This window comes from Chrysochloris asiatica, unplaced genomic scaffold (genome assembly GCF_000296735.1).
Source record: "Chrysochloris asiatica unplaced genomic scaffold, ChrAsi1.0 scaffold00067, whole genome shotgun sequence".
NCBI lineage: Eukaryota > Metazoa > Chordata > Mammalia > Afrosoricida > Chrysochloridae > Chrysochloris > Chrysochloris asiatica.
Window position 1 is genome coordinate 9,920,304 of NW_006408585.1, and position 11,356 is coordinate 9,931,659.

Here is an 11,356-nt window from a genome sequence, read left to right on the forward strand (position 1 = left end):
ACATGACAACTCCCAAAGACAATTACACTGAATTTATAAGTATACTGAATATAAAAGGCAAAAACAATGAAACCTAAACAAGACATTGAGATATTCAACTTATGTCAGAAGTGATTTACTATGGAGTCATTGGAATAAAACTCAGAACTCAGAAGTCCGGAATACCTGTATAAAAAACAGACTAAAGTATATCAAATGGGTCATTTGTATTTTAACTTAAAGGTGCCAAAAAAATTCTTAAACAAAAGAGCAATGTAATCATATTCATTATATGGAACGTTATCCCCGGCAACAGATTCAGAGAGGGAGCAAAAAATAAGTAGACTCTTTTAGTAACCCAAGTAAACAATAATAAAACTTAAACTATGTCTTTATTTTTAGATATGTAGGAGTGTGGAAGGTGGCAAAGAGAATTAAAATTTGAAAGAGATTTGAGTGAGAAATAGAAGTATTTGATGCTTTCACCTTTTCATCCTCCACACTGTTTCCTAAAATAAGAGATTATGAAGATATTGGTATCTTTAGCTAAAAATGATTTAGTTGATATAAATTTTGGGGAAGAGATAATGCATTCACTTCTGGAAGTCTTAAGTCAGAGGTGTGACAGCATAGGGTGACATGCTGTCAAATTTAGAAGAAAGGATAAGGCCCAGTGAGACATTTGAGATGCAACAGTATGCAAGTGTAGGTGAAATCATAGAAGTTGATGAATTCACCTTTAAAATTCAATAGGAAGAAATCTCTAGGAAACATCAGCAGAGAAGCAAAGAGCACACGGAGGAACATGAGAAGAAATACTCAAGAGAAATAACAAAGCAAGAGAAAGCAAGAGAGTTCAGAAAGCCAAGGGAAGAAAAGAATTTAAAGAAACGCATTGTGGTGGTGGTGTGCTGTGGAGTTGGCTCCAACTCATAGCTACTCTGTTATAGGGTTTCTGAGGCTGAAATTTTATGGGAGCAGAAAGCCTCATCTTTCTCCCACAAAACAGCTGGTAGTTTCCAACTGCTGACCTTGAGGTTAGTAGCCCAATTTGTAATCTATAATGTCAAAAGTTCGAGAAAGGATGACTGAAATCAAGTTACTGGATTTGGTGACCTCACCAAATGGTGACTTCACAAAAGTAGCAGTTTAATTAAAGAACAAACATGCATTGAAGTAAAGAATAAAATTAAGGTGAAGAAAACTATAAACTACTTAAGTGATTTTACCCATCACTGAGGGAAGGCTCTGTTCTTTAGCAGCGCTTGTATCAACAGTACATTGTTCCAACAGTTGAGCTTCCAATTCCCTAAAGTTTAAATTAGGAAAAAAAAATTACTGGAATGAAATTATTGTAATTGATAAACTCTATTCTTAACCTGATACTTACTAAATAATAGATTATGATGCTTTAAGTAAAAATTTTCTATCCTTAAAACATGAATACACTCAAGGATAATGGAAAATGGAATAAAATTAAATGTCCATATTGTTGTTAAGTGCTGTTGAGTCAGTTCCAATTCATAGCAACTCTTTATAGGGTTTCCTACAAACCTTCTATTGACCACATTAGAAAAAAAAAAAAAAAAAATCTGTGTTTGTGGACTAAGTGAAGAGAATGAGTTAAATACAAGAAACTTACTTGTGAAGAGCTTTTCCTCCTAGGGGAAGTGCTCCCCAACAATTCAGTACTGGGATGCCTTCATATATCTATAGGGTAGTCAAGGTTATTACAATGTAGGAGATAACATGCCATCTCGTTGGCATTTTCCTCACTTTTTTCAGTACAGCTTTAAGTCAGCTGTGGAGGCAAATTGTTATTTATAAATTATTGAAAAAATCAAAAGAATATCATCTAAAGGAAAACAGGTTAAAAAATATACACATATAATTCATTAATTAGAGCTGGGATATGCAATGAAGTTGCCACAAATCATATGAGGCTATTAAAAACTCTCTTTCAAGTTTAGTTTAAGCATGGTTCTTAGAAATTTAAAAATTACATATATGGCCCATATGTTATAAGGGAACTTCAAAAAGTCCTGGAATGGAAAATTTCCATAAACTTTCTAAAGGAGTATGGTGGCTCTGTAGTATAAGCACTGGAATGCAAATTGCAAGGTGGGTGGTTTGAGCTTACCAGCTTCTTCGAGGGAGAAAGGTGAGGTTTTTTGCTTTTGCAAAGACTCACAGGCTCGGAAACCACAGACAGGGTCACTATGAGTTGGAACCAACGCCAAGGCATTTAACAACAATAACCACTTTGTTTTAACATACTGTTTTGTTGATGTTCTATAAAGTATATTTATAAAATGAGAAGGATAAAAAAGCGTACTTGTAAGAGCACTGATTTTAGAAAAAAAACATGGGATCTAATCCTGACTACATTCTTATACGATCTTGGGTTAACTATGCATCCCACCTTTGAATTTTCTCACTTAATAAGAATAATGTCTTTACTGAAGGACTATTGTCAGAATTAAATATAAAGTTCTTGACATTAAAAATCAATTGCTTTTAGTTCCTTAGGAACTAATGATTCTTGATGACTTGCCCTAAGAATATTCCTTCTAATTAATGAAATACATACATAGAATCTTAAAATCCAAGAGACTTAACATTCATCATGTTCAATCTCCTTTTCAGTGAAAGTCACTATAACACTTCTAAGAGACAATGACCTATTTTTGTTGTTGTTGTTGTTTTATGCCATTTAGCTGGTTCCAACTCACAGTGACCCTGTATAGGGTTTCTGAGAACAACTGGTGGGTTTGAACTGCTGACCTTGTGGTTATGAGTCCAGTACTTATTCTACAGTGCCAAACCAGGGCTCACAATGACCTACACTCTGCTTAAACACTTCTAATGATAAAGAATGCTTATTGTCAGTAATGAATTATTGGGAAGTTCTATTAGTGAATGATATAAAAATTGTAACACTTACTGCACAAGTTACTACATTACAGGTATTCTGTTAAACACTTTACCTGTATTACCTTAACCACTCAGCACTCCTATGAGGTGAGATGATTAAAATTTCTATTTTATATATGAGAAAGCTGATGCCACAGAGGTTAAGCCAGTGTCATGCAACTAGGGAAAAGCATTGCTAAGATTTACATTTACGTATTACATTCCATAATCCAGGCTCATAAAGCCCATGTCATTTCTGCCTCTATGATATGTGCTGGATATAGAGAGAAAAATAGGTATTCACTTCTCCACAGTGAGCCCTCAGCTATTTGATGGCAGATTTTAGGTTGTCATTGAGGTTTTTCTGATGTTTTCCCACACAAGCAAAGGTTTATTATGGGAAAGAGTCTTGCAAGAGGATATGGGGAGGACTTCATGCAATGATTAATCCCAGTCTCCTTTTCACTGAGTTTTAACTTTTCTTGATTAAACATTCTCATTTTAATTTCTCCACTTACTTTTTATATGATCTTTTCTTTTGAATTTGACTGTACTGGTCAACTTCTTTAGCACATCCTAATTCGCTGATGTTCCTCTAACAACTACACACAATATTTATGAGGTCTGATCCCAGAGTCTATAACGAGTACAAATCATGATAATTTCTACAATAACTAATGTTAGGTCTCACAATCCTGTGAACAGTTTCCACAAGGTAAATGATATTTGTACATGGTAATCCAAAATAGTTTACTGCAATAAAAACTACTATTGTAATACGTGGAATTATCTTAGTTAAAATAGAATAAAAACTGCAGAATTGTCTGATGGACAAAAAAGATACAGGTAACACCAGGCTTTCTCTATATCCACAATCCAGGACCATGGCAGAGTTAATCCCAAGCGTCAGAAGAGCCATTAGATGACATGGAGCAAACAAGACAGATGGAACCTAGAAACAACAGCAACAAAAAACAAAACCAAATGAGTATCAGGATTTGAAGGTGTTTCATATATTTCAAATGTTATATATTTGAACATATTCATGGTAAAACATCTATTTATATTACAATGTCTATTCCATGATATGGTACCATATTAAAGAATATGCTTATAGATTTATTTGAATTTATGCAAAAAAATAATACTCTAATAAATATATTTAAAGCCTCTCTAAATTGTTTCATTCTGAAATGACAATTACAAATTATTTGCTCTATCCCTTTTTGAGGGGAAAACAGAAAGGAATAAGAAAAGAGATCCAGAAACACATTCAGAGAAAGATTTTAAATTAAAAAAAAAAAAAAAAAAAAAAATTCCCTTACCATCAAAATGAAACTATAGAAAAATACTTTTTGATTGTCTTTATTCACAAGATCTGTAATAAGAACATTATAATACAGAAGTCAAATTAAATTGAAGACCAAAACTAGAAACATCCTTTAGCTATTCTGTGACATTTTTCAGTGAGAATTTATCAGATCTGGTGATTTGGTAAATATAAGGCTAACATTTAATCAAAATATTAAATCAAATGGCAGACAAAATAATGGTTATTTCCCTTAGGATAATGTGCTATACCTCAAAGTCAGTTTGAGCCATAAGATCTATGGTTCAAAACCATAGAAAAAACTGGAAATCCTATACAGGGTCGCTATGATTTGGAACTGACTTGACAGCATACAAAACAACAACTTGCCCAAAGGTTGGCAGTTCAAAGCTGCCTCAGAAGACAGGCCTGGAGATCTGCTTCCGAAAGGTCTCAGCCTTGCAAACTCTATGGAGCAGTTAATCTCTGCAGATATAGGGTCACTGTGAGTTGGAATTGATTTATTGACAAGAACAACAAAGAATTTTAGGTGTACTGTGTTAGTATTCTTTTCTTGTATGAGACCAGAACCTGCTATATCTACTTGTTGGTAAGTACGGTCGAGTCATTTCCGACTCATAGCGACCCTGTATAGGGTTTCCAAGGAGTGACTGGTGGGTTTGAACTACTGATCTTATGGTGAGCAGTACAGTGCTTATCCTGCAGCATCACACCAGGACTCCTATGGGCTAGTAGTAGAGCCCATTTGCACCACAAGAATAGAGAATCATCTGTTTTAGTCAAGTAAGAGCAGATGACTTCTTGTCTTATTTTTGTTTTGTACTTCTATTGCAAACAAATGTAATTTACAGAAAATCCTGAAGATATGTCATTAATAAGTATAGGGAGATATGCAACCTGCCTCTATGTACCTATCACACTATAACTTACAAATATTAAGAGTTCCTTAATTCATAAAGACCTTGTAGTTTTGGTTAAATGGTACTGGCATATTTTGAATTCAGTAAAATGTATGAGAACACATTTATTTATGCTTAATTTCTTATATATTATATGCATTTCATATAAAGTTTCCATTTTTCTTGAAGAAAAATCATAAATTCTCAAGATCGAAATTTTTAAAAATTTAAATTAAGATTCTAGCCTTATTGAAAATATGTTGTTTTAATTGTGTGCTGTAAAGTCAGTTTCAAATCATAACGACCCTGTAGAGTTTCCAGGAGTAGCTGGTGGGTTAGAACTGTCAACCTTGTGGTTACCAGTTCAGTGCTTAACCTACAGCACCACACCAGGGCTCTATTTTATATCATCTTTATTTTAATACAAATCATAAACATAACTTATGTTTTTATATAATTATATGTAATATATAATTTATTATATTACTCTCTCTATAACAATAATCTATATACACATTCCATTATCTTTTTAAAGCCCATTAATTTTTTGATGCCCCCTCATACTAACTATAGACTTCAGGTGTGGTGCTGTGGATCAGCAACAGACTGTGAACCACAAGGTCGGCAGATCAAATTCACCAGCTGCTCCTTTGAAATCCTATACAGGGTCTCTATGAGTAGGAACTGAATTCATGGCATTTAACAGCAATAATACACTAACTATAAACATAATCAAAGCTTACAAAACTATTTTACTTTGCTTCCTAATTTCAAAGAGTAAAACATGAGAAGTGAAACTGCCAACTTGGTATTAAATTGCAAGCTTAAATTTAGTACATCTAAATAAAAGATTTTAGCAATCTCAAGCAAAGCATTAACAGGCTAGAAGATGAACTAATAATCTGGATATGGTTTGATTATCACTTGGTTTATTCTTTTTATAAAATGGTTTATTGTGAATTATGTGATAGTTTACACAGGAGAACATTGGCTTTACACTCACCCTATTGTATATATCCTTTCATTGCCATGGTTACAATCCCTCCATGCATCATCAACCAACCAAAGGGTATACCCTGCAAACCTGCCCCCCTGGTCGTCAGCACCTAATCCCTCTTCCTCTCTGGGTCTAGAGTCCCCAGCCACTCCATCTCTCCACATCACCTCTGCTTCCATCTCTGGCACCACTGCTTCTCTGTGTAAGGTCCCGCATTCCGCTCTTCTCCCTTGATGGTCCCAGGGACCTCTGCTCCTGGACTACAAAGTTAATCACTCCCCTCCTTTTGCTACAAAACATCCACCTTTACATTTCCAACCCTCATAATCAGTCTTGATAGCAATTATTCACTATTATGCCACATGAGTGCTATCCCCATCTCCTTTCATCAGCCCTGTCCCCGACAGATTGGACATTACTCAGTGGAGTAATGTCCTCTGGATCTAGGCTCCCTCTTGAAAGCTTGTAAGCCAGTTACTTCTTGCCTTTGTAGCCCTCCCATTTTGGGTAGTCAATGTACTTGGTTTATTCTCATTACTCACTTACCTTTTTATTTATAGAGCTAAGGAAAAGTCTACCTTTCAAATGTACAATAGTTTATTAACATAAATGACACATGCACTCATTTGCTATAACTCTGGACATTTATCTTGCTTTAAATGCTAATCATTCATATTTTGAACATCTTGGTGAAGAGTGAATGTTTATTCATGTACAATCCATTCCTTTCTGCTGGGATTTCTTTGATGTCAATGGAGCCATCACTGAGCAATTCCAAGCGTGTTTTGCTATGCATGGCAAGATAGGAACAAAGACTACAGGGGTTGACCCCTCTCTAAGCTTTCCCAGCCTCTGCAGCACTGATTTAATAGGCCAACAAACAAAAACACAAGAAAGCAATTCTGGTTTTCCATTCCTAACCCTTACTATGGACTTCTGGTGTGGCACTGCAGGATAAGCACTCAATTGCAAGGTCGGTTTGAACCACAATGTCAGTGGTTCAAACTCACCAGTCACTCCTCGGAAACCCTTTATAGGGCTGCTATGAGTCAGAACTGACTTGACGGCACTTAACAACAACAACCCTTATTGTTGTTGTTGTTAAGTACCCTCAAATAGATTTCAACTCATAGTGACCCCCATATTAGAGTAGAATTGTGTTCCATGAGGTTCCCTTGGCTGGAATCTTTACAAAAACAGATCCCTAGGTACCACTTGGTGGGTTTAAACTGCCTACATTTTGGTTAGTGGCTGAGAGCCAACTTCTTGTACCACCTAGGAGACCTGCTGACATAACATTTGGGACTCCAAATGTGTGTTAACTTTGCTAAGTTCAAAATGAGATTTCCTGGGTTAAATGCCCTTTTTAGCAAGTTTCTGGTGACATAGAAGCTAAATGTTCAGTTGCTAACCAAAAGTTGGTGGTTGGAACACACCAGCCGACCTGTGGGAAAAAGATGTGACAGTCTGCTTTTATACAGAAACCCTTGGAAACCCAATGGGTCAATGGATCAATTCTACCGTCATACAGGGTTGCTATGAGTTAGAATCAACTTGATGGCAGGGGTTTGGTTTGGGTTTTCAGTGCATGGTCAGTCTTCAGAGCTGTGATTCTGTCCTAGACTCGGTATGCTACTATTGATCCTCAAATAGTAATTGATTTCTATAGCTGGTTTGTGTTGTTATGGAAGAGACTGAAACAGTCCTATCAGCAAATTATTTGTTTTCATTCAAGTGGTCTCCTGTTTCTTAATCATGAAAAAGATTCTGCTGACTGCACTAGGCATGCAGGCAGGCTTTTGACCAGGGCCCTATTTTAAATATAATAATATTAAATCATATTATTAGTCCTTATAAGTCTTCACTCCTATAAAATGAAAGTTAAAATAATATAATGATCCCTGGTGGTACAGTGGTTAAGCACTTGGGTGCTAATCAAAAGGTCAGCAATTCAAACTCACCAGTTGCACTGTTTCCATTAAGCCAATCTACTCGCATAAAGATTATAGCCTAAGAAACTATGAAGGAGTTCTACTCGGTCCTAAAGGGCCGCTGTGGGGCAGTGAATTATTTAATGTTTCTTCTAGCCATGTTGTTGCAAAGTGTCTCTAAGTCAGTTCTGACGCAGTGACCCTGTATCGGGTCTCCAGGGAGCAGCTCATAGGTTTGAACTGCCAACCTGTGGTTCACAGTCCAGTGCTGATCCTACAGTGCCACACCAGGACTCTAGCCAGTTTTTGTAAACTCCCACCAAATGACTTTTCCTGATGGGTCTAGGTAAGAGAAGGTGGAAGAAGATGCAGATGGATCATATGACTCAGTTGTAAAGATTGTTAACAAAGTTTTGCTATCCTGCTGGATATAAAGACGCCATCTCAGAAGCAGGAGGGGGGATTCTTATTATTACCAAAGAAAAAGAGCCAGGAGTGAAGTGCATCCTTTGGACCCTGAGGTCCCTGTGCATTGAGACTCCTCGGCCCAGGGTCAGAAAGCTATGACACCAGAGGAAGAGCAGAGGAGCAGCAGCAGCAGAACCAAGAGCCAGAGCATAAGGCAGGGCAGTGAGCTCCTCAGTCCATGCAGCAAATACAATTGAGTGACTTTGGGCAGGAGGCTTACTTTGGGCAGATTGGGATGCCTCCAGGAACTTAATTAGGGGAGCTAGAGCCTAGTGCCTTTAGGCTGAGGCTTATGGTGGAGTGGTGTACCACATGGGTATTCATCAGCAGGTGTAAAAGAACTCTTTACCATTACCAGGGTCAGACAGAAGCCTGCCTCTGGGCACATCTGAGGAGAAATTGTCCTGGCTAGAAGAACTACGTCCTGAACATTTTCTGATCCTAACTGTGGAGCTCTGGTAGGGTAGTGGTTACGAATCGGGCTGCGAACCTCACGGTCAGCAGTTCAAAACTACCAGCTGTTCCGTGGGAGAAAGATGAGGCGTTCTGCTCCCATAAAGATTTACAGCTTCGAAACCCTGTATAGGGTCGCTATGAGTCGGAATCGACTCCACGGCACATAACAACAACAACAACTGTGAGCATGGTGTCTGAGTTCTGTGTGGCCACTACAGTGAATTATTGCATCTAGCTGAGAGGGTGATGACAGCGATGGTTGGTGTCTTTTTTTTTTTTTTCAAAGAAAGACAGTATGAGTTGCAATTGACTCAATGACGTATAACAACAATATTAAAAAATTCAGAACAGTCAACATAAGTAAACAATGGAAGCAGAATGACCTGGAAGAAACCCACCATAAATGAATGTCACAGCATGGAACATACCTCTTAAGTCTGAAAAATGCATGCAACAGAAAAACCTACATTAACGTAAGTAATTACATAAATACCAAAAAGAAATTGCTCAGTGTTAGATGGAATAACCACACAGAGAAAGACAATTGCCAATCTGAACAGATTTCAGGTTACTTGGTCATCTGGTTCCCCAGATACATTGTACAGTATATGTAATAAAGTACATAAAGTGAGTGCCCTTATGTTTAAGCTTTGAGTGTCTATAAAGACAGAGAAAAGACTCCCTAAAAGCAGAAAGAATTTTATTGCTTTTCTTTCTACTTCTGAAACCATCTATTTATTTGATCTAAAAATAGGTACCTCAAAATATTTGAAAAGAACACGAGCAAGTGTCTCTCGGAAGTGGGAGGGACATAGCACCGACTCAATCACCACAACTCGGCGGTCTCCGGGATTCACCAACAGATGTCTGAAAAAGTGGACAATTTTGAAAAGTTACAAAATGCATTTTGGTAAATAATGTAATTCGGTAAGAACAGAGAAAATGCACTACCTTAGCTCAAGATGTTTTATAACAAAAAGACATCTTTGCTTTTTAACCTCAAAAGGTAACAACATGACTGACCTCTTGCTATGTGCCATGCACTGTGCTAGGAACTTTATATATATAACTCATATTTATCTTAGAAAACTATAATTACACCTTACTAGGGTTATCAACCTGAGCCATTACAAAGCCTTTTTTAAGTTACAAAAGTAATACTCACAAAGCTGCCAATATTAAGAAATTTTTAACTTGGACAAGGCAGCTACTTTATAATCCTTCTACCCAGAAACTACAACTGATAGTACTTTGTAAATGTTGTATTTTTGTAGCTGTTTATATTTTAATTGGAACAGTCATATTGATGTTGTTTTGTAACTTGTTTTCACTTAACCATATATCTAAGACATGTTTCCCATATTACTACATATACAGAACTTTTTTTAAAAAATAACTACATTGTGTTCCACTGAACAGATGTACAATAATTTAATTTTCCAACCCCTTTTACTAATGAACTTTTTGTTTTGAATATTTCCTTATGTGTCCCAGTTTTCAAGTCTTCCAAATATATTTCTTAAAAGGTTGAAGATAACCAAGTACAAATGGCAAAAGAAGTCAACTTAACTTTTTTGTATTTGTTGTTGATTCTGACCCATAGCAACCCTGTTTAGGGTTTCCAAGGAGCATTAGATGTTAATAAAACCAAGTATCACTATGACTGGTATTAGGAAAAAACAAGTATTAGCATTAAGAGCATCTACCTAATCACAAAAGTTAAAAACAAAACAAAGCGATAAAAAACAAACCCCACCACACACACACACACACACACACACACACACACACACACACACACGTAATTCTATTTTACCTGAAATAGAGTATGTGGATGAATTCCTTCAGGTAGGAATATAATTCTTCTGTATTGATATTGTATTGAACAACTTTAATAGGCTATAAAATTAAAAATATTTATATTAATAAACTCATTAAGTTATTACTTTATGAATATATTTTCTAATAACTTCAAAGCTATTTGTACTAAGAATAAATGCAAAATTAAATACAGATTAATCTTTAAATTGTTGTCGTTAAGTGCCATCGAGTTGGTTCTGACTCATAGCGACCCTGTATAGGGTTTCCAAGGAGCAACTAATGATTTTGAACTGATGACTTTGTGGTTCAAGTTGACCTTGCGGTCCAGTGCTTTATCCTCCAGTGTCAGGAATCCTAACTGACTTGTCCAAGATGATGGCATTATTTTGGTTTGTAGGGCAAGAAATGTGTCTATAAGTAAACAAAGGGCTGTGCTCATATGTTTTTCCTTCATGAAACTTAAGTTTTTGTATGACTAATGATAAAAATCAACATAGATGAAAAAGTATCAATTCTCTAGAAAGACATCCTCAGGTACTCCAGACTTGGTTCAGTCCATGTT

The 11,356-nt window shown here is 36.3% G+C and overlaps 1 protein-coding gene across 1 annotated transcript in view; it reads right to left on the reverse strand.

Moving 5' to 3' along the window:
- The window catches only part of ACTR10 (actin-related protein 10 homolog (S. cerevisiae)), a 39,666-nt gene that overhangs the window by 18,495 nt on the left and 9,815 nt on the right, over positions 1-11,356 (reverse strand). The window contains exons 3-7 of the mRNA XM_006864605.1: positions 10,790-10,872; positions 9,732-9,840; positions 3,737-3,844; positions 1,622-1,689; positions 1,209-1,288 (exon numbers count right to left, since the gene is read on the reverse strand). Of these exons, the coding sequence (XP_006864667.1) occupies positions 1,209-1,288; positions 1,622-1,689; positions 3,737-3,844; positions 9,732-9,840; positions 10,790-10,872 (448 nt within the window). The remainder of the gene's footprint in view (positions 1-1,208; positions 1,289-1,621; positions 1,690-3,736; positions 3,845-9,731; positions 9,841-10,789; positions 10,873-11,356) is intronic.